Source organism: Mesitornis unicolor, unplaced genomic scaffold, assembly GCF_000695765.1.
Source record: "Mesitornis unicolor isolate BGI_N332 unplaced genomic scaffold, ASM69576v1 scaffold6278, whole genome shotgun sequence".
Taxonomy (NCBI): domain Eukaryota; kingdom Metazoa; phylum Chordata; class Aves; order Mesitornithiformes; family Mesitornithidae; genus Mesitornis; species Mesitornis unicolor.
The window spans coordinates 64,184-85,755 of NW_010203773.1; the positions used below are offsets into that span (position 1 = coordinate 64,184).

The 21,572-nt window shown below is 33.5% G+C and overlaps 1 protein-coding gene across 1 annotated transcript in view; it reads right to left on the reverse strand.

Annotated features, from left to right (window-relative positions):
- The window catches only part of KCNT2 (potassium channel, subfamily T, member 2), a gene marked incomplete at its 5' end in the record, with an annotated part of 104,284 nt that overhangs the window by 28,471 nt on the left and 54,241 nt on the right, over positions 1-21,572 (reverse strand). The window contains 9 exons of the mRNA XM_010190837.1: positions 759-893; positions 3,668-3,739; positions 5,709-5,881; positions 6,150-6,255; positions 7,559-7,775; positions 8,461-8,690; positions 9,845-9,994; positions 13,437-13,545; positions 20,469-20,577. Of these exons, the coding sequence (XP_010189139.1) occupies positions 759-893; positions 3,668-3,739; positions 5,709-5,881; positions 6,150-6,255; positions 7,559-7,775; positions 8,461-8,690; positions 9,845-9,994; positions 13,437-13,545; positions 20,469-20,577 (1,301 nt within the window). The remainder of the gene's footprint in view (positions 1-758; positions 894-3,667; positions 3,740-5,708; positions 5,882-6,149; positions 6,256-7,558; positions 7,776-8,460; positions 8,691-9,844; positions 9,995-13,436; positions 13,546-20,468; positions 20,578-21,572) is intronic.

The following is a 21,572-nucleotide window of genomic DNA, read 5'->3' on the forward strand; positions in this document are numbered from 1 at the left end:
GGGGGGGGGGGGGGGGGTTGTAATTTTTGTTTGTTTTTAAGCATAGAAGAACTTTTTTCAGTTTAAAGGGACACGTATCTTTTGGTACTTTTTGAAACAAGATATTTAACACAAAGTGAGGCTTTAATCGGGAAGGGTTCTCAAAAGAACAGGCAATCTCTGTTTAACTCTTCATCACAGCACTGCCTTCTCAGCTGCTTTACTAGATTGATCATTTTTTCCACTCTGTATTCACTTATTCTTTCATGACTCTTAGTATGTTATCATCATATGTGGTGTTGCATATGTGTTCCTAAATATCTAATTTTTGTTCAAAACTAAATATTCATAATGTGAACACTTACTAATAACTTCTAAAAGGTAAGCAATGTATCACTATGAAGGATCTACCTTTTATACTGGATTTAGCATTAATGTGAAAGACTGCTGCACTCAGGAAAAAATTATTTTCTCAACTCTCTTTGGTCCTAAGTCTTCATGAGTAGATTTCTTTTCCTTCCTGCAAACCTGACAGCTGGCTTTTAAAATGACCATCCAGTTTGGGGATGCATACAATTTCATCTGATACTTGAGAAAAATACCTCAGTAGTCTGAGTGTACTGCTAAGCAGGGTACGAAAAGGTTTGGCCATGTAAGGACACAAATTCATATGAGGGAAAACTTAAGGAGAAGAAATCTTAGTTCTTATCTTAGTACAAAAGGTGTTAAGTATTTAACGATTAATGAAGATGTATAGATAGATTGTAAAAATGTCTTACCTAAAGAGTGTTTGAACATTTACGATAGTCTTAGCATCTGCCATGTAGTCTTCCTCGGCACTCATTGTACTTTCTTTGTCCACCACCACCATATTAGCTGCAAAGGTGACCCCACATCTTAATAAGTCATCTAGGCTTTTGTGAAGAGAAAGAGGGAGAAAAAAAGCAAACAACTTAAATATGGAACACTTAAAAGATTAGGGATTGTTGGAATTTGTAGATCACAGTGTGAGTTGCCGGTTCCCTTCATCACCATGTGCATATCATAACTTCCAATATAATCTATATCAAGTATATAATCTCAATGAATTTATAGAATAGAATATGGACAATTACTTTCCTTGAAGTCATACAGAATGCACTTCAGTAGGTTCTTACAGTCCCTCTCTTTTTGTTAAAATGATAAATTGATTTAAACTTTCAAAAATAAGCCTTAAACAGTATGTTTAAACACACCAAAATAAATGCTTTGGGTTGCTCTTTCCCACTGTCATATTTCAGTTTCAAAATGCTAATAAAGGTTGTGCCAGGACATCGAATACATTCCTTTTTAACATTAATGTATGAGTTGGAGTGTTCTCATGATGCTTTTAGGAGCAGCTGTATATCAGTCAAACTTTGCACTCAGTTGTACAATGTTTTCTGTGAAGCCTGAATATGGAAAACACAGACAATTGAGTTACAGTTTCCATCATGCCTTATAGCTTTTTTCCCAAAATGAAGCATGTTTGCTGTTTTAATAATAATTTCCATAAAAACTAAGCATTTTTGAAGAGTTTAGAAAGGACTGTTTTGTAATGATAAAGAGTACGAGGAACCTAGCAATTTCTAAGGAAGTGAAAATAAGAAGAAAGGGTGAATGTCATGGTTTTCAAAGGGAATTAGAAAACTAAATTTTTGGATAATTCTGTTTACTACTTCCAAGGTGAAAAGCTGTTTTGGCATTATAATTACTTCTTATTTGGCAATCTATAACATTAAGTAAGCCTTAATTGTCCTGATACAGATTTTCTTTTCAGCAATGATCTTAAGTTCCTAAGTTTATGTAACGTATTATGAATTCTTTTTGAAACTTTGGATAATGAAAACTCTACAAATTTGTGGCATTTATTTTACATCTTACACATAATCTTCCAAAACAAAAACATAATAGAATTATTTTTGAAACTATGCAGTATTACTGCTGGTCAGCTACAAAAATAGGCTGTATTTTATATGATCTATATTAATAACTTCAGTGCACAAGTAGAACTTCAGCTTTTCTCAGAGTAATTTGCATTTCTGCTTTTTCAGTTGATCCCTGAAAATAGCAGCATATTCTGAAATATCCAGATTTTCTGCATCTCAATATTTCATAAGCTAAACAGCTATTCTTATTTTACAATCAAATAATTTGTGGAGAATACTAATACTAATGGTAGGTGGAGAAGTGACAAATATATTAGATACTTAAAAGATAGTAGGTGGCACTTTGGGAATGTATTCTATACTTCTTAAATACGAACAGAAACTTTGCATATTTTACATTGTGGTTCTTAGCTAAAGATTACCAACTTCTATTATTTGTACATCATTTAAAAACATTTTTAAGAAAACACAAGGAAAAAGTATGAACTATTTTTTTTTATCCTTGTTATTTATGAAAACAGATGTCAACAAACCACCCCTACAACATATGATTCGTTATTGCACCAGGAATTAAAGCAATTGTATTCTCAAAAAAGATGGAGAAGTTCATGCTAGTATTACTGTAAACTGTAGAATCCCATATAATCCACTTATTCTAAAGACTACACACAGTTCTAAAAAGAACAAAACACCTTTAAGGGAGGGATTTGGTGATTTCCTTTTTGAAATAAAGTCAGTAGATTTAATTAAATTTTAATTTTCCATGATAATAAAAGCAGGTTAACATCTTTGGGTTATTAATTGATTTGGATACTTTGAGTCACTTCAATTATTCTACTGGTATGAATTCTTTTTATAAATGTTGGTGGAATTAAGAGTAAAGAAAGTAGTGATATTAACAACCTGAAGCAGTTTTTTCGTTTCAAGTAAGAAATGTAGAAAGTGAAACACATTTCTGTAGATTCTTTGCAAATCTCACAATGATATGATAACACCAAGGTAAATCTGTATCTTTATCACTATTCTAAGTATTTTCAAAGCCCTTGATACAACAGGTTGAGACTGGAGAAATGCTGAATCTCTGTAATTCTCATTGAAAAATGGGATTCTGTTAATTCAGGGCACAAAATAAGTTTTTTTTATTTCTGTCTGGGGAATAAGTATTATGGGATTGTAGCCCCAACTCAAATTTAGCTATGTAGTGAGGTAAGCCATTTTTTTCTTTAAATTAACACTCTACTAAAATGCTAATGGGCCCTTGCTCTTCTCTTGGTTTTGCCTGATTTTTACATTAAATCTATGTTGCTAAACCTAGATATGCAAATATATATTAGTGGAGATGAAGACAGGAATGTAGGAGTAGGTGATATTTTAAGTAGTGGAAGATGAAGATTGTTGGACACATTCAAGACTGTCTACATTCTGTAGCTATCTTTACGAAACCCTAGTCAGTATATCCAAACAAAGTTATAACTAAGTATAGAATGACACTAGAATCAGGGCTATAATCTGACAATTTGTAGAAACATATTAATGCACCTAAACAAGTGTTAATCTTATGTTTTTGAAGATACTAACCTATGTTCCCTGTCACACTTTTCTCTAATGATATCCTTTATAAGTCAGAAATTTGACATTCCAAATTGTAGCACACAAACACAAATCATTCATGCAAAAAGATAATCTTCAAAAACAACACACACTTAAACATGCAATGACGATACACACAACAAACCACTGAGCACTACGATGTTAGATTTTCTAACAGTTATTTCACCTACTTGTCGATAGAGCCCACCATGTAGTAAACCATGGGAAACCAACAGATTGCATCCAGAAAATGCATATCTGGCCTAAGCAGCAGATGGGATTACAAAATGAAACACAGTATCACAACAGCAGCATCTCTTCTAAAACATTTCAATAAACTGGTAGCTTCTTAAAAAAAAATAACTTTTTAAAACTTTGACAGTATAATATCACTTTAAACAAGAAATAGTTTTACAGAAAGCTGCAAATCAAGTTTGCTGTGATCATAAAGAATGATCAGAATTAACATGCTTATATTAATAAATGCACCTCTTAAATCAGAAATGTTATGGCACAGTACAATTCCAAATATAAGAATGAATGACTGATGTCAAAGACACACTACCAGGTTATACTCCAATGCATGACTTAGGAGTACTTAAATTAAGCAGTGAGAATTTTCAAGTAAAATGTGAAGTGGAAACCGAATCATCATTTCTGTGCCAACAGCTTCATTCAAGTCGATGAGACAGTCTTAGATGAAACCTTATTTTTTAAATGGAATGTGAAAAATAAGATACTGTAACTTATTGCATTGTTTCTTTAATCATAAATTTTACTGTGTTTCTTCTTACATACCAAGAAACATTGGAAATATTAAAAAACGCGATGCATAGATATCATAATAAGCATACTGTAATAAATTGTCTTGACAAATAGAAAGTAGGAACATAACAACAAGGCATAGATATGTTCATTGAAGGTGACTGGATTCCTAAGTCTGATGAAGTAAATTACAAAATTCCAATTGACTTGAATGGTAGCCTGAATTCCACCTCATGCATGTATGAAAAGCGCGCTGGCTTTTCAGCTATCTTGTAGTCCCATGAATTCTGGCCTTTCAGAGGAATCACTGCAAATTCTGTGTAGAGAGACAACACTAAGTTGTAGTTTAATTAGCCACCGTATCTTTTACTTTATACTAATAAAAAGTGGTTTTAGCTGCAGATGCCATAACAGCATTAAAATAGGTAAGCTCAGGCACTATGCTGGAAAAGAGAACACTAGAGGGCACTGTATGCTCACATTTTAATCTTAAATTTGCAAACCCGAAGTACTTTAGCTTTTTAGACTTTTACCAATTTGTGTAATTCGGTTTAGGCCATATCGTGTACATAAAAACAAGCTTCTGTTTTTCAAACACAGGTGTATACAGCTTCACTAAAGAGCTCTCTGAGGCAAGAGTGGGATGCTTCACAGCAGGTCTTTGTATAATAAATCACTTAAACTAGAACATATAGATGGAAAGGTCTGTCAGTCTGGAATCAGAACCTATAAGAAATTCCTGCTCCTGGTATTTCTTTGAAACATAGTTTGATCTAATTTTCTGTGTCCAGCTAACCTCTATTTTTGTGTTGAAAGGGGAAGTCTTTTTCATTCATTGTCAGATTATAAATGAATCAGTCTTGTCAGAGAAAAAAAGGATGTCTGAAATTTTAAATGTCTAATGCAAGAAAGGCTAATTCCAGCAATCTCCAGACAGATATGGTAGTAACAACAATACTGCATGTTTTAATTTTCTTCCATGACTTTATACAATTGTAGACAAAGTGTGTGGAGTGTCTCACTGGCTTAAAGGACTGTTTATCTCAGAGTCTAAAATTATTAAAAATATACCTAACTGGTCCAGGCCACTAAGTGCCTGGTGTTAAGTAGGTTAGGGTTCTCTGAAGTGCTGTCATGTAGCTGTGAAACTTACACAGTTTGCTTTTTACAGTGTTTATGAAGTTATTTAATTTTGGCAGTATTATTCACATTATTTTGGGTATTTCAAGGAAGTAATTAGCTGAAAAATTGGCCACAAAGATTAAGGACATTTAAATTCACTACAGCCGTTTCCAATTTTGTATATGACAGTGAACATAGGGTACTATTTTTGTCACCAACTTTTCTCAAAGATGAAAGTGCCATAATGTTTTTGATTTTAAGTTGGCCATGTGAAGAGTGATCATCTATTGAAGTAATGGTAAAGTGAGTTTAAAATACATCAAGAAAAAATTAACATCTACTTACGGGTTATCTAGGAGTAATACGATGGGATTTAGTTCTTTCTTTGGTCGGTAATAAGCTCTGAGTGGAACAATAAAGTTATATAAGCCATTTCCAGCAGTTTCTGCTGCAACTATAATCAATTTATTTTTGAATCCATAGGCTTTGGCATCTTCATAGTAGTTATGTTGGCATCCCTAAAATCAGAATAAGAAACAATTTCAGTGGATATGAATAAAGAGATTGCGTTGTGACATTGTTTTACCATTTGAAATAGAAAATTGTATCAGATAACTGGATTAGACATAAACAAATGCTTGGTGATGAAAAGGATGAGACAACACATTACAGCTTAGGAAGTGCTGAAGAAACCTCATCTCTAAGCATAAACCAGAATTTAACTATGTTCAGATGCAAGAGACAAATGAGAATGCAGTTTTATGCACTAACAGAAACTCCTTTTACCTTATCTAGCCGTAGACAACAGAAGGGTACTTTTTCATGCAAAAGATGACAAAATGTGGGAGAGCTCCCAATATATGGAGAGTAAGGAGGATAGCCTTTGGCATACCTAGGAGAGTAGAAAAAACATCTTTCAGTATAGCAAATTACTGAAACACAGCTGACTATACAACTGTTTTGTGGGATGTTTATACCTATGTCCCAGTTTTGCAGCTATCTGTAGACTAGCAAAGTCAAATACAAGAAATGAACTATGTTTAATATGGACAAAAGGATTATCTTTTGTAGCTTTGAACAATTTGACAAAATTTAGTTAAAGTTACCATGCTTTTGTGGACAAAAGGAATTTTGCTTGGTGTGATTTTTTATTTTTTTTAAGGCATCTTTGGAAGTGGGCTGATATATCATAGTGTGCTGTCCCAGTATTTTGAACATGTATATTGGAAACTTTTTAGCAAGGGGGAAAAAAGGAAATAAAATAGAAATAACTGTGATACTGCTCTTCATTCCCTGTTTTTCTTTCAAATACTTATTAAGAATGAGTGGGGTCATTACCCACTTGCTTTAGTAACACACTTCCAACATGGTTAGAATAAATTTTAAATGGCAAATCTTCTTGTTGATGAAATGAAATTTCTAATTGGCCTTAGTTTTTAATAAGAGGCCTTTTAAATTCTGGTATTTCAGTCTGTGCATTTAAGATGATTACTTCTGATTCTTCTCATTGGATTTTATGATCTTCCCTGAGGCTGCTCATGCTTGCCACTGTTGAAGATGGGAAACTGTGCTAGGTGAGCCACTGGCTTAATTGTGCATTTCAGTTCTAACATCCCTGTCAATAATCCCAATAAACATAACTGCATGGCAGTTACAGGATTGAATCTTCTGTTTTTATCTCAGTAATGCATCATTACTTTCAGTAACATGTTAACAAGCATTTTAAATTAGATATAATAATTTTGTCTTATACTGCTTTTTTGTCATTCCTACATTTTGAAGACAGAAAAGCCTGTTGAATGACCTGATTATCACTGCATTTTTCAGGATAGAAATACTTATCTGTGTACAAATTATTTGACTCCTGTCTTTATAACTATAGAATGTAAGAAGAATGCTCATAAAAAATGCTATGAAAAGATTTGGAGTACACAACTAGACTTTTATAACTGAGTATAGAAAATCTCCAGCAAATGGAGGAGTTAATATGTTGTGGTTTTTTGTTTGTTTGTTTAGTTTTATTTCTTAATAGGCATAATGACATTCTGCTAACTTTCATAAAATGGGAATAATTCCATAATTGGCCTTCGTGTTTCTTGCTTGCTACAACTGCTTGGATTGACATGCATGCCAAAAAATTGTCAATGCCATTTACATAATATGAGCTTTTCAAATTTTATATTTAATATACATACTCTAAGCCTGCAGAGACTTCATCATCTGATGGGGTTGTTTCATCTTCTGACTGGTCACTTAGCAGCTCACATGTCTGAAGTGAGGATGAGTCTGCAACTTCCAAAACAGGTGCTATACTGGGCCGTCTGCACTCTTTACCTCCCTCGGAAGGAAGAGCTAGTGCAGGTCTGCTGAACGTTCGGCATCCTGTATCTTGTAAATCAATAGCCACTGTCCCTGAAGTAACATTGAAAGCATTTTCTCAATGTGGTTGTCAAAACATTTGAATGAGATTCCTATATATAGTGGGGATTACCTGACTACACAGCCAAAGACTAAAAGGCACACTATATTGATTGTGTTTGTTACATTAAAAAATAAAAAATATTTAAACTATACCTGAGCAAGACTTTTCCTGCAAAGTAGCATTTTTTTCTGACCGTTAATATAAATTTTCTTGTTAACTACCTTTTTAAAACCACACCTTATATAAAAAAATCCATATTTATATCCATCAACAACCTGTAGGTTTTCATTGAGCAAGGCCTTTCTTTTCTAATTAAAGCTTACAAAAAATTATTACAAACATACTGTTATGAAAGACAAAGAAATTACCCATGTGATTTTCCCAGTTGTTTTGCTTCGCATACATTTTGTTATTACTTTTTATATAATAGTCTTAAGCAGTTCAATTCCATATTGTGAAGTAAAAGAAAAACATAACCAAATTTCATTGGTTTTGTTTGGGGTTGTTTGTTTTTTTAAATAAGAGGGCAAGTGTGTAATATTTTTTCTTTCCACACAGTATTATAATTTTTTATAAACTAATTTCAATTATAATTTTAGGAACAGACTATTAAAAGCTTTAAAATGCACTATTCATTGAATAAGAATATGTTGTGGTTTGTTGTTTTTTACTTACCCATGCTGGCTATAATGCTGTGTACAGGTAACCTAGAAGCTCCATGATAAGATAATTTTGATTCATTTTTTTTTTTATGCTTTTCTTGCTGCTTAAAAGCAGAATTCTCTTCTTTGGTGATATTTATATAAAAGCATGTATCTGTAGAACTCATGATATACCGAGGACCTGGATTCAGCAAAATGTTTTTGTTATCTTCCTTTCTGACACCAATGAGACAGACTCCAAACCTGAATTAGAAAAGAAAAGGCATGGTTCATTTTGCATAGTCCCATATATACCACAGTTTGCACTGTCAGAAATGAACCTACAGTATATTTTTATATTTAGCAGATTATGAACATTTGCAGATTTTTGGATGACAAATCTGTTTGAAAAATGCTGTCTCCTAAATAGGCCACTTCTGATCAAGAAGTTTCTATGAGCTCATGAATCCCTAGGCATTTGATTCCAGTGTTTTTATTAATCCACACAATATCCTTCTAATGCTGTTCCAGTTCATCTTTATATTTTTTTCTTTCAGATGAATAGTCCCTTCTGGGAAAATATTAGTAGAAGAATGGATATGTAATGTGAAAAAGCATTCATCATGTTAAATTGTTTCATTATTCATATGTAATAGAAATAATTTTCAGAATTCATTTTTGATATTCAATCCTAGAAAAGTATTTGATTAGTGAGAGAAAATAAGGAATTAAAGCAAAAAAAAAAATCTTCCTTTCACTTAATTACGAGAATAAACTCATTGTTCAGGGTTTTGATGTATGTTCATTTTGTTAAATATATACGAATATACTTGATCTGTGTTCAGTTTGTATGTTCATCTGATAGAGCAGCACTAAGTGATGCATGATCTGGAACCTAAAGAAACGGTATGTTAGCATCTTACAGGAAAAAATACAGTTTTATTTTGAAAAATCACCAGAATGTAGCATGTACGACCTTTAAATTGAACATTTTGCATAAAATGAACACACCACAAAGGAAGCCAGATTTCCAGCTGACTCCTAAATAAATAAATAAATAAATAGACAGACACCCACCCTTTTCTAGATTATTTTGGACACAGAAAGGGACAGATGTTCTCATGTAATCTCTCTAAGGCACAATTATTTTCTTTTTCTGGTTGTCGGGCTTACCCTATATATCCTTTATACTCTGTTCTCTCGGACTGAGCTGGGCTAATAGGGAACCAACATCAGCTTTTACCTGACCAGCTGTAACTTACAGAAAAATATCCATTAAATATATTAGTGGCCATATATTAAAACCCAGGAAAATGAGTAATGTGCAACACTGCACCTTTGAATGCAGAGCTATGTTGCAGGCAATACAAATAATTATTTGTTTGAACATTTCGTTTTTGATAGGAAAATAAACATACTTTTTATGTGCATGGAAAGAAGCATATGTGAAGCTTTTCCCCTCATACTCAGCAAAAAAAGTACTTTCTTCTAGGTTAATATGATACACTTCATTACCAGAGCACCTGCCATACATTTTCTGCCATTGTTCCGGTGATTGCTGACTCTCCCTGAAACATGTACAGATAAAGAGAATAATTTAAAACGTAATGTAAAATTCTTATTAACCAGAACAGTATTTCATGGTAATAGAAACTACAAATGTCTATTTTAAAAGTCCCATAGGCTAATCTGAAAGAAGTATTTGAGATGAAAGATTGGTAATACTGTAAGTGCAGAGATTATTTTAATACATTTAAAGAGCATTTTCTGCTATGTATAGGCATCTAAGATTATATACTTTAATATAAGGAGGGATGTGGCTGAATTACTTTAAATTCACACTGTACTAAGTAGATTAATTGCAATTTAAAGATGAGAAGTGAAACCAACAGCATGCTTATTCTATTCATAAAGACGGTCTGTTCAGATGTTCCATGGCAGATTGTCTGGTTCCTATTTGAACTAGGTAATGAATCATTAGAAATAATGTATGTAGGAAAGATCCATTTCACTTTGGTCACTTTATCTGTAAGAAAGTGTTGGGCATTTTTTTCTGCATTTGCTTATTGGTTATCTCCAGCATTTACCCTACAGACAATTTTACTTACTGTGCCTTGTATGCTATGACAAGTATACACCTTCTTATCTCTAGTGCAAGAAAATAAATTATTACTTTAACCATATTAAGCATATATGTTTTGCTATATGTAGCTAACATTCTTTATACAAACGGACTGTTAGTGGAAATGTTCCAAACCTCAGTTAACATCAAAACATGCAGACTTGGAGCTTCTGTGAACTTCTGGCTTTATTAAGTTTCATGTGGAAGCAAGGTTCTGTCTGCATGAATGGTACTGGATACAATAGATGCGCATATATATATATGTGTGTGTGTGTGTGCGTGTGCGCTGATAGAACATCAAGCCGACAAACGTGCTCTGTGTTTTGCCACTTGGAGCTAAGATCTCAAGATACTGGGACTTTCCTTTGTGCTCATTTATACATTTACAATATCTTAACACAATTTCTGTATTTCTTCAATTTACCATTCCTTGCCACCCTCAGCACAGAAACATTTTGTTTCAAGATTAAAATAAGTAAACCATTTTTATTGCAACAGTATTAACAAACTATTCATTAGGTATAGAACTGCAAAACTAGGAATGTAATTACAGAGAAAAATTTTTCATTTCACTTTTCCCCCTAAAATAAAATAAAATGTTCACCTGTTTAAAGTCTGCTTGGTTCCAGTTAGTTGTCTAAAAGCTTCCCATGGAGCTGCTCTGTAAAGATCACATTAAGTTCAAGTCAGGCTATTTTCTTCCAATATTTTGTATCATAATACAAAAATTAATAAAGATCTATCACTGGATTAGATAAAGATAAATATTAAAATTAATAATTAAGATCAATGATAAGACTATAAATAAGATCAAGGTAGAATTTTTGGTGTCTTACAGACTGAGGTTTTGAAATCCATAAACAGCTGAGAAGACAATGGGATTATTTACATCTAGTTTGCTTAATCTGAAAATCAGCACTAAAGACCAAAGCCTGTTCACATAAACAGCAGCAAACTTCCCCTTAATTGTAACAGCAAATTGACCTGGTCAAAGGTGCTAGAAAATGAACATTTTCCCCACTCTTCTCACATACTAATACCAGAGGATAAGTTTAGTTTCTTTTAAATTTATGTACATATGTTTCTTTTTGTTTACTGTTTATTGTATTATCATTCTAATTAGGATAATAGAGAATAATAATTTTTTCCTGTGTTCTACTGCCATATATTGCCTTCAATTTCCAGTAATTTACCCCATATTTATCTTTGTGATTATCAGAAATAAGCTTGTATTATTAAGTATCACGCTATTCAATAAGAAATATTGGAAAGATTCCCCGTGGAATAGGTGGCACTTCATTTGTAAGAGTACAACAAACATTTGGGATAATGTTTCATCTTGAACTGTAAATAAACCACTTTATTCCATTAAAAAGTAAGTCACTTAGGTTAGGATCATAACTTCACTAAATTAACAAATGCTAAGAAGCTAGAATTTGAAAGTGGTCATATTTTCCATTAATGAATGACTTTTCACCAGGGAAATTACAAAAAAGCAAGAAATATTCTGGTCAGTTCCTTGATAATCTTTGGTTACAGGCACATAAAATACTGTGTAAAAAGAAAAGCCAATCCTTGTGGAATGGAAAGGCATAGGTAGTCATTTGAACTTGGTTATCTGTGGTAACAACTTAACAAACATTCCCAGTCACTATACAGAAGTTGTTAAACTTGTGAGTCAACAGATATGGGGCTTCTATGAATGGAAACTTGAAAGAATTATTAATAAAATCCTCCCAATGACTTTGAATAGACTTTAAAAAGATTATCCAAGGCTGGAAGTAGTTGATTCATTGTAGTCACCCCATAATTCAAGTTGTTTCTTTTTATACAAGGAAGTCAATACTGAGAGGGATTTAAAACTCAAGGCCTACCATAATCTGTAATGTGGGTGCTGGTAGTAACCAGGATAATGAAAGGATAAATAAACACGAACCAATGTAAAGGAAAAACAGTTCACTGTGAACAGTTTTTTTTAGAAAAATGAAATTAAGGGAAGTAGCAAAATTACTAAATTTGAAAGCTTAGAAAGTGATATTTTGGGAGATAAATACTTTCATGTCTGTTTTTGGGCTCATGGAAAATTCTCTGCTAGCTGTTAAGAGTACTACTCTTCTTTTGTTTACATATACTATGAAATAACCAAAAAAGGCTCTACAGTCTGTGCACGTTAGATAAGAAAGCTAAGAAGGTAAAGAATGTATTTCACCATGATTCTCAAGAGGCATAGAAACAGTATTTTATTCTCTTATTAACAGATTCTAGTACAGACAGTGCCATTAAAATCATGACATTTGTTGTCACTGCTAGCAAAAGTTCTAGCAATAATTTCAGTTTTCCCCATTCTGGGCAGAGGGGAATACTGCAAATGCCATATTGAATGTTAAATAACTCTACCTGTGAATATCAAGATATTACTGGTTCTACAGTCACTTAAAAACAAACAAACAAACAAAAAAAACCACACCCAAAGCAGTTTTACTAGACTCTCAAATGTATTCTTGTGCAGTCTATATGCACGTATTCCATTTCTACAGATATATTTGGAGATTTACTCTTTAATGCCTTTCTCCACCCACAACATTTTAATAAAAATACCTTATCATTTCAAGAATAGCATAACAGATATACCAAATGTGATAAAATTACTTTGGTAAATATAGAAATGTTCTACTGTACTATGCAGTCTGTAGACACACCTTAACTCTGTATCTCTGAGCTTATAATATCTTGAGTAAACCATCTGGATGCTTTTATTGTGCACAAAGTTTTAATTTCTCCTTCAAAACTGTAGTTGTCTGGAAGTTCAGAGTATGCTGTTTTTCAAAGAATATCAGCTATAACTTTTAAAAGTTTGTTTTGCTTTTTTTATGGTAGTATATACTTACTGTCCCCTAGATGTATGAACCAGCAGTGTGATTAATGTAGAGGTAGCCGGGCATATACAATTTAGAGCTAGCATAGCATATTTGAATTCCTCTTCACAAACAACATGATCTGTAGAAAAAAAGAAGATATAAATTGTTCTATAAAAATACTTTCCATTGAAAAAATTCATCACTTCCTTTCCTTGTCTAGGAAAATGGTGAAGTTAGGGACAGTCAAAATTTGCCTCCAGATCTTCATCTTCCACTTGATCCTGGAGAGCAGCTGTATATGATTCGTCTCATCTATGGTATCTCTCAGATAGATAGATAGATAGATGAGTAAAGTTAATTTTGCATCAACTTCATACTTCCCGTCTTGCAAGTACATGTGGAGAGGATGCAATGGCTCTGTGGATCTTACTTCATAGAATCATAGAATGGTTTGTATTGGAAGGGACCTCAAAGATCATCCAGTCCAACACCCCCTGCCATGAGTAGGGACACCTCCCACCAGACCAGGTTGCTCAAAGCCCCGTCCAACCTGGCTTTGAACACTTCCAGGGAGGGGGCATCCACACCTTCCCTGGGCAACCTGTTCTCACCACCCTCACAGTCCACTAGTTGTGTGAGTAGGCCATGTAGCATAGTCTAGTTTGTATCTTTTGCACATTCTGCAGTTTAGCATAAACTGGTACAGAGACACCAAGCATTATACAGAGATACAACTTTGTGTTTAGGAAATAGCATACCTTGGATACTTCAGTGCAAGACTGTTGATCAATTAAATAGGCTTTACTGGTTTGCAGACCAGTTATTTGGCAACAGCTTTGAGAATTTGCACTGCACTTCAGTGTGTGATGTAGATTTGACTAATATCTTCTCCAGGAACTGCTAACAGCTGCCGTCTCCTTGCAATCTAGGGAAGGAGGGTGGTTGTTTTTTCTTTGGCAGTTTTATTACAACTTTACATTGCTTTTACCCCAGTCCTCCTCTGACTTCTGTGACCAAAAAACCTGTGCTTTGTTTTTGAGAATCCTTAGAAGAATTTATGTCTGCACGTTAGTATTTGGTATGATGGAACAGTACTATAGACATACCTGCTTTTTTCTGTCTTTTAATGGAATTTAGGGGAGAGGAAGTGAGAAGTGAAAGCAACAGAGGCATTATATCTAGTCCTCTATACTGGCTTGTGCTTAAGACTGCCAAATTTTCTGCACATGCTTTCAGTATTGTATGAATTATAATTCAACTTGAATGGCTAGTGCTTAAATTTCAGATCACAGTTAAATGCTCTCCAGTGCTTGTGATGGCATGAAAAGAAACTAGAAATTACTCTTTAATGTCATTCCTGTATACCTGACAGTATTAAAATAGGTATAAGAAGGGATAAGCACAAAACTTCCAACTTAATTAAACCTCTTGTCATAAACTTAGTCATAAAGGTTTTCTAAGGTCATAAAGGCATTTATTGCAAGCTCATTTTTTTTTCTGAATTTAATTTTTGATTCAGTCTACGCCACTTTCAATAGAAGGAGAATGTGCTTCTGATGAGAAAGAATAATACAAGTAGTACAGCTGATGATCAAAACCTAAACCATATGAAAATTGCTGAGTGAAAGTAAGTAAATAATCTCCCCACCTAGATCTAAGCTGTCTACACATCTCTATTTCTAGTTGCACTAATGTATCATTGAAATCCTTATAACTACCTTGTCTTTTTAACTAAGCTTCTTTCTAGACAGAATTTATAGTACAGCTATAAGCATGCCATTTCACTTACTGAAAACAAAAGTGAGGGCATACTTTGTATGTCTTCTCTATTTCTTTAAAAAAAATAATCTAGAGGCTTTTCAGTCACCAGAATCATTAACTACTGAAAGGAGAAATTCGTTCTCTCATTTTTTGAAGATCAAGGCCTATTTAAATGTCACAGGGAAGAAATGAAATTTAGTTATATACAGATACTGTCAAATACAGAACAAAATGAGATTTTTTCCTCCCCTAAATGTATTTCAAATATAGGAATGAAATATTCTTGCAGAAAATATTTCAGATAGAAATGTGTTCTTTTAGTTGACTGTGCCATCAATAAACCTATTTGAATTTTAAACTAAAGATTTTGAGGGAGTAAGGCACAGTCTACTGCTTGGGTGGAATATCTGCATTCCATTACCATTAGTCACCAAAGTGAACACTGACTTCCTGATATTGAAGGAATGAGAATTACCGATATTTCTGAATGTGTATAGGATTTTGCCAAATAACCTCCCCTTATTTTTTGTTTAGAATGTTGTTATACTATAGATAATACTTTTGAAAATAGGAGCAAGAAAAAATATACAGGGAAGTTATTGAATCATTTATTTCAGGTCTTTGAACCAGATTGTATGTGCAGACCTAAATATATGTAAATGAAAATGAATAACTCATGGTTGGCACAATGCAAATGATAAATGTATCTTTGACTTAAATCCTCCATATGTTCTATAGTCTGTAACATGTATGATAGACTTTTTGCATGGATTTTATGTAAAATACCATGTTAACAGAAAATATAGCACACAGAAAACAGATTACTGTCCTACAATAGTCATCTTAATCTCATATGTGTAAGAGATTTACATTCTGTCAAGTGTTTTTACATCAGGAGATACGACGCTGGGACTCGTAGGAGTATTTCGACTCCTATTGTAGACTTTGACCTTGTGTGAGATATTTATGCTTTTCATGACTTTTTTACACATCTGGAAAATGGGTTTATAAAAATACTATCCTACCTACTTCAGAAATGTTTTGAAACTTCTGAAGTCTCAGAGGTACTTTGAGAACACAAGGTGAAAGATTCTTCAGCGATCTAATTACCACAATTAGAAATATTGTAGCCATTTGAAACATGAAGAGAGGTTCTATGGGTTTCCCCTCTTGGCTGGAGTTAAGTTCTTACATTAGACACAGATCAGTTCAAAAATAACTTGCTCATTTCTCCAGTTATTTGACAGTTTATAGCTTGCCTGTAATGTTACTGTTTTATATTTATATTCAGGATTTTTATTGTGGAGTAGTGGTGAGGTTTATACAGAACTTTATCTGATGCTTTCTCTTCTAAAGGGAGTAGGGGAGAAGCTGGGTGACAGCTTTCCTCCTCCTCAGGTCTGGAACATCAGTCAGGTCCTGTGACAGCAGGTATTATTGTAGAATCAGCATATTGCTCATTCAGTGTGGCAACGAAGCAGCAGAGGAAACTGCTGTTTATCTTGAACTGAATATTAAATATGTCAAATTAGTTTACCAAACAGAAGTATTTTGATTGCATTTATACTAAACAAATATTCGATTTAGAATTTCCAGAAGCTGTAGTTTCTGTTGAAAATGTATTTTCACAGAAAATTTGTTGCTAAGTCTGTCTCAAACAGATCTTGTAATTCAGTGCAGTGAGTTATGATTTCTGTAATGTCCTTGAAGATAAAACATACTCAAAATACTAATTTATGCCAGCAGCATCAGCCATGTGGTAAGTATGTCCTAGACGTAACACAACTATTCTGAGAAACCTTACTTTTGTCAATTTGATAAATTAACATGATCACTGCCAGACCAGATAGAGAAAAATGCCCATCCTTTATCTCTAGACTATTTTTATCTGTAATTGAATAGATTAATCATCAGATGCATTCACTATCCATTTCAGTGAATCCTGGACTATGTTTCTTTCAAATAAACTACTGAAGGTTTAATGTCAGACTGCACGAAACTGTGCTAATTCATTGGTGCATAATGAATAAATAGAGAATGTCAAAATGTATCCCCAGTTCCCGGAAGTGTGATTACATATAATTTCTGAATACTCAAGGTAAAGGCAATTAATTTATTTTCTAGCAAATATATAGCTAAAAGTTATACATTTAACTCAGAAAATATGACATTTACTCCAATCTTTGAATTGCATAAATACATTGGTCTGCTGTGGGTAATCTTCATTTCAGGTTTGTGCTGAAATGGAAGGTCAGATACATGCATTAAGGGTACGTGGCCTTTTATAGCCCCGTGTGTTTGAAGGAAAACCATATGTAATTGCCAGTGAAGGAAAATACAGCATTACTGAAAGAAAAACTGGGCATCTCAAGGCATTTGTGTATTGGAAATTACTAAGGAGTAATGGAAGTATTTCAGCTTAAGACTTAGGACTGTTAACAATGGTGATACAGTGTTTCCTTGCCCATCTGATACCTGTCATGTTAGAGTGACTGTATATTTATAGAGTGTTCACACTTTGAACTTGTAAAGGTGCTTGCTGGGAGAAACACTTACGCCTTGTGCTTTTCAGATTCTACTGAAGAATCTTATTCAAGCACGGAGAAATATTTCCACTGTATTAATATAAGCGTAAGTTACCATTTTAAACAAAGTAGTTAAACTCCACTGTAAAAAAAAATAACAGAGAAAATGCAGGATGCAATGGTGTGTGTCTGGCACCAGGTGAAAAGACAGAAAACCTGCCCTTCTGACAGACCACGTTACCCTATGGAAAGTGTCTCCATTCTCTTGCTGTGATGACAAGAGCAAGCCCTCGTACTCTCATGAAAGAGAGGAAGAATGTAGAAGTTTTGCCTACCAGATGGGAATAAATTATAACAATTACTTGTCCTATATACTATATCTGAACCCTAAGGCAGAAAATTGCCAGGATGGTGTTCTATGGGAAAATGCAGTCAGGGTCTAAATTTCCGGACTGTCTCGTGCAATCTAGCATGACTGGTCAACCTCATATAAGCTGCTGAGAAACTGAGCTTCTAGTGTTTTTATAAATTCTCAACCTAGTTAAAAGATAATTTTTTGTTAGGAAGACTTTCCAGAACTCTTTAGTTGTATATTTTCTACATTCAGAAGCTTTCTTTTTGACATAGTGTGTAAAGGGGAGGGAGGGGGAAATCCTATTACTGAATATTTTAAGTTCATAAAAATGCACAATATAGTTTTTTGTAAACCTCCAGAAGAAAGGAGTCATTTTTAAAAGGAATATCAAATTTAAAGGAAGCTTTTGCATTAAGGCAGTAATAAAGCAGTCCTGAATCATAATAGGAAAAGCAGTTAGAAAAATATTCCATATGGTTATGACAAATTTTATTCATAAACACTCTGGACAGGGCTATAGTCTGCAGCCCCCACTGGATATGTATTTCAGAATGAAGAGCTGGATGAGATTAATAGTCAGAGTCCTCTTAGGAAAATGTTTGCAAACAAATGTTGTTCCCATGACTCTGTCAATGTCCTAACCATTTGCAGTAGGTAAGCATCCAGTGACAGTGATTATACCATGTTCGTAACCATGCCGAACTTAAAACTGCATCAAAAATTTCCTGTGCTTTATATGAAAAAGATGATATTGATCTTGAAGGAAGGCTTGTAATTTTCTGCTTTTACTGAGAGAGTGTGTGGAAATGAATGTAGTGATCCCTATGATCCATGTGAAATGCTTTTGGTATGTAAGGTGCTATATAAATATTTAGACTTACAATACGATACTACTGTAATTAATATTAGAGGGTGCTAACGAGGCACAGAATATATAGGGACTCCTCAAGCCCTTGAATAGCTGCAGAACATAAATGAAGGCAGTGAGATACCACATTGATTATGCTCAGTTGAAGGAAGCATTACAAAAAAGACATCTTATGTGTTTGTTGCTGTTTGCTTTTTTAAAAAAAAATGGTCTGAGTTCTCAATCCAAGACTTAAAACAGGTAAGATATGAAAAATTACCTCTGTTTTGCAAGTCTAGTTATATATAAGCTCCTACAGAGACAAGCCATTAAGAATAATGAAACTCTTAAAAATAAAATTAGGAACAACAAATTAACACAGTTACCAATAAGGAAAAGTGGCCATGGCTAGGGAGAAGAGATTAAGTTTGTGGTGTGTGATTTTCAGGGGGAGATGAAAAAGCACTGTCATTCTTGTCACAGCATGAGTCTTATTCCCTGCTGTGCCATCTCATAGTTTGAGATTACACTTTTCTAACTTCAGAACTGTTATTGATGCTTTTTTGCCAGGAGCTTTTAAAATTACAGTTTTATCTGTTGCTCTGGAATTGTTCTGCCCTGGAATTTACTTTTTCATCACATTCTGGGATGATAGAGAGACTAATATTTTTCCATAGAGGTTTTTTTATTATTTTGCATGAACTTGCAATCTTTTCTTCCTTAGAATATCCTTCAAGAAAATTGAATTTTCAAAATTGCAGTTGAAAAGGAAAGCCTTGCTTCTATTTCGTATTTTTTCAAAGATAGGCAAAATTATTTCATTATAAAAGTATGTGCATGTTTTTGCACATGATCATTTATATGTCTGTATATGTATGTTTATAGATACACAGAGAAAGAGAGATCTTCATAGTGCAGAGAAACAGTTTGTCAAATTAAAGCTGGTTATCTTTTCTTAAAAGATAGGATTTGTTTGGAATTCTTAACTATGACATAAAATGCAAAATTATGTTTCTAAGACACGCATTTTTCTGGATATAGAATTAAATTATATGTCTATTTCCAAAACATTTGAAAGTAATTAAAATAAAGTTTTTCACTTACTTAGGAAAAAAAAACTAGCCTAATGGGAAGGTTGGCTGGTTGGTTTTTTTCAGTAGTTCGTTGGATAAAATTTGGCCTTTTTCGAGCAGATCTTCTCATATGCCCCTTAGTGAGAGTATGTTTTAGTAGACAAACATGATTTAAAGACACAGATATAGCATGCTGGAAACCTATCTGGATCTATAATTGAGGAGTAACAATGTGTTATATCTCAAACAATTATACTCTGTATGTTATGTAATATAAAAGTGTAATAGTCCTTAAAATTGTTTATAAATAAGACTTTAATGTAAAACATGATATTTTACTACTGATAAGATATATACAGTCCACGTTATTTCACAATATCACATTCTTAATCTACTTCTAATGAGCAAATATGCCTAGGGAATCTCACTTTGCTTGTGTGTTTATGAAACAAACTGCCAAATACTAACACATGTTTCAAATGGCTGAAATCTTACACTTACCTGCAAACTTGATGTGGAATTTATTCTCAGGCTTCAGTATTTGGACGTACAAAGGACAATTTGGAGCAAAGTCTTTAACTGCCCATGCTCTTAAAATGGTTTGATGATCCTAGAACAAAAAGTATGAGGTGACAACTATAAAAACAAATAACCATGTTTCATTAGAAAAAGAACCTCTCTCTTACCAGACTAGATTCCATTGAAGAAAATCCATTTTAAGACTAAGTAACACCAGGATGTTTACGTGCATGTTATATAAGTAATATTATGTATATTACATATATTTAAATACAAATGTATATATACACATACACAGATAATCCAGTAATTCCGCAGACATAGACAGAGGCCTCTGCTTTAAGGCAGGCTTCAAGCAGGACGAGAATTACCAGTGGTGATTTTAGATTTTCGACAGGGATTGCTCCAGTGAACTCAACCCATATGAGCCCACAGAATAGAGGGTTTGTTTCCAGCATCTCCAGAATTTCAACCCTCTCCTATATTTCTACAAGTGTTAGGGATTGTATAATTTGAAAGGGGTGGCATTTGGATTGGGAAGAATTGTGTGAAAGCCTAAATAGTAGTGATGAGTCATATCTAATTAAACAAGAATGATGTATTAAGATATGGCCTTCCAAAGAGAATCAGAATTTAAATAATGTTAAATGAGGACATCAGGAATTAAGAGTTTAAAACTATGGGTAATTCTAAAAAACATAAGCTCAATTAAAAACATTTACATTTTTGTGTGACTAAAACACTTGTATAACTGGCGTAAGAATTTAGCCAGCTACTGACCAAAGGATTCCAATAGATTTCTCAGCCTGTTAGGTTTTTTCACTTGTTACCACATGTCAAGAATGACTTAACTGCAGGATTAAAACTGCTATCTCATAAAAGTTAAGTATGTGATAATTCATTTGTATACTCAGTTTCATGAAATACAGCTAATTTCAGTGTATAGACCATCAGTTTTTATTTATTTCAGAACTAAAAAGGAATATTTGAGAGCTTCATGTAGGAATCAATACTTGGGTTAAAATTCCTTGCTTAATCATGAAATTAGTGATATTAAAAGATAAAATAAAAAGAATGATTCATTGT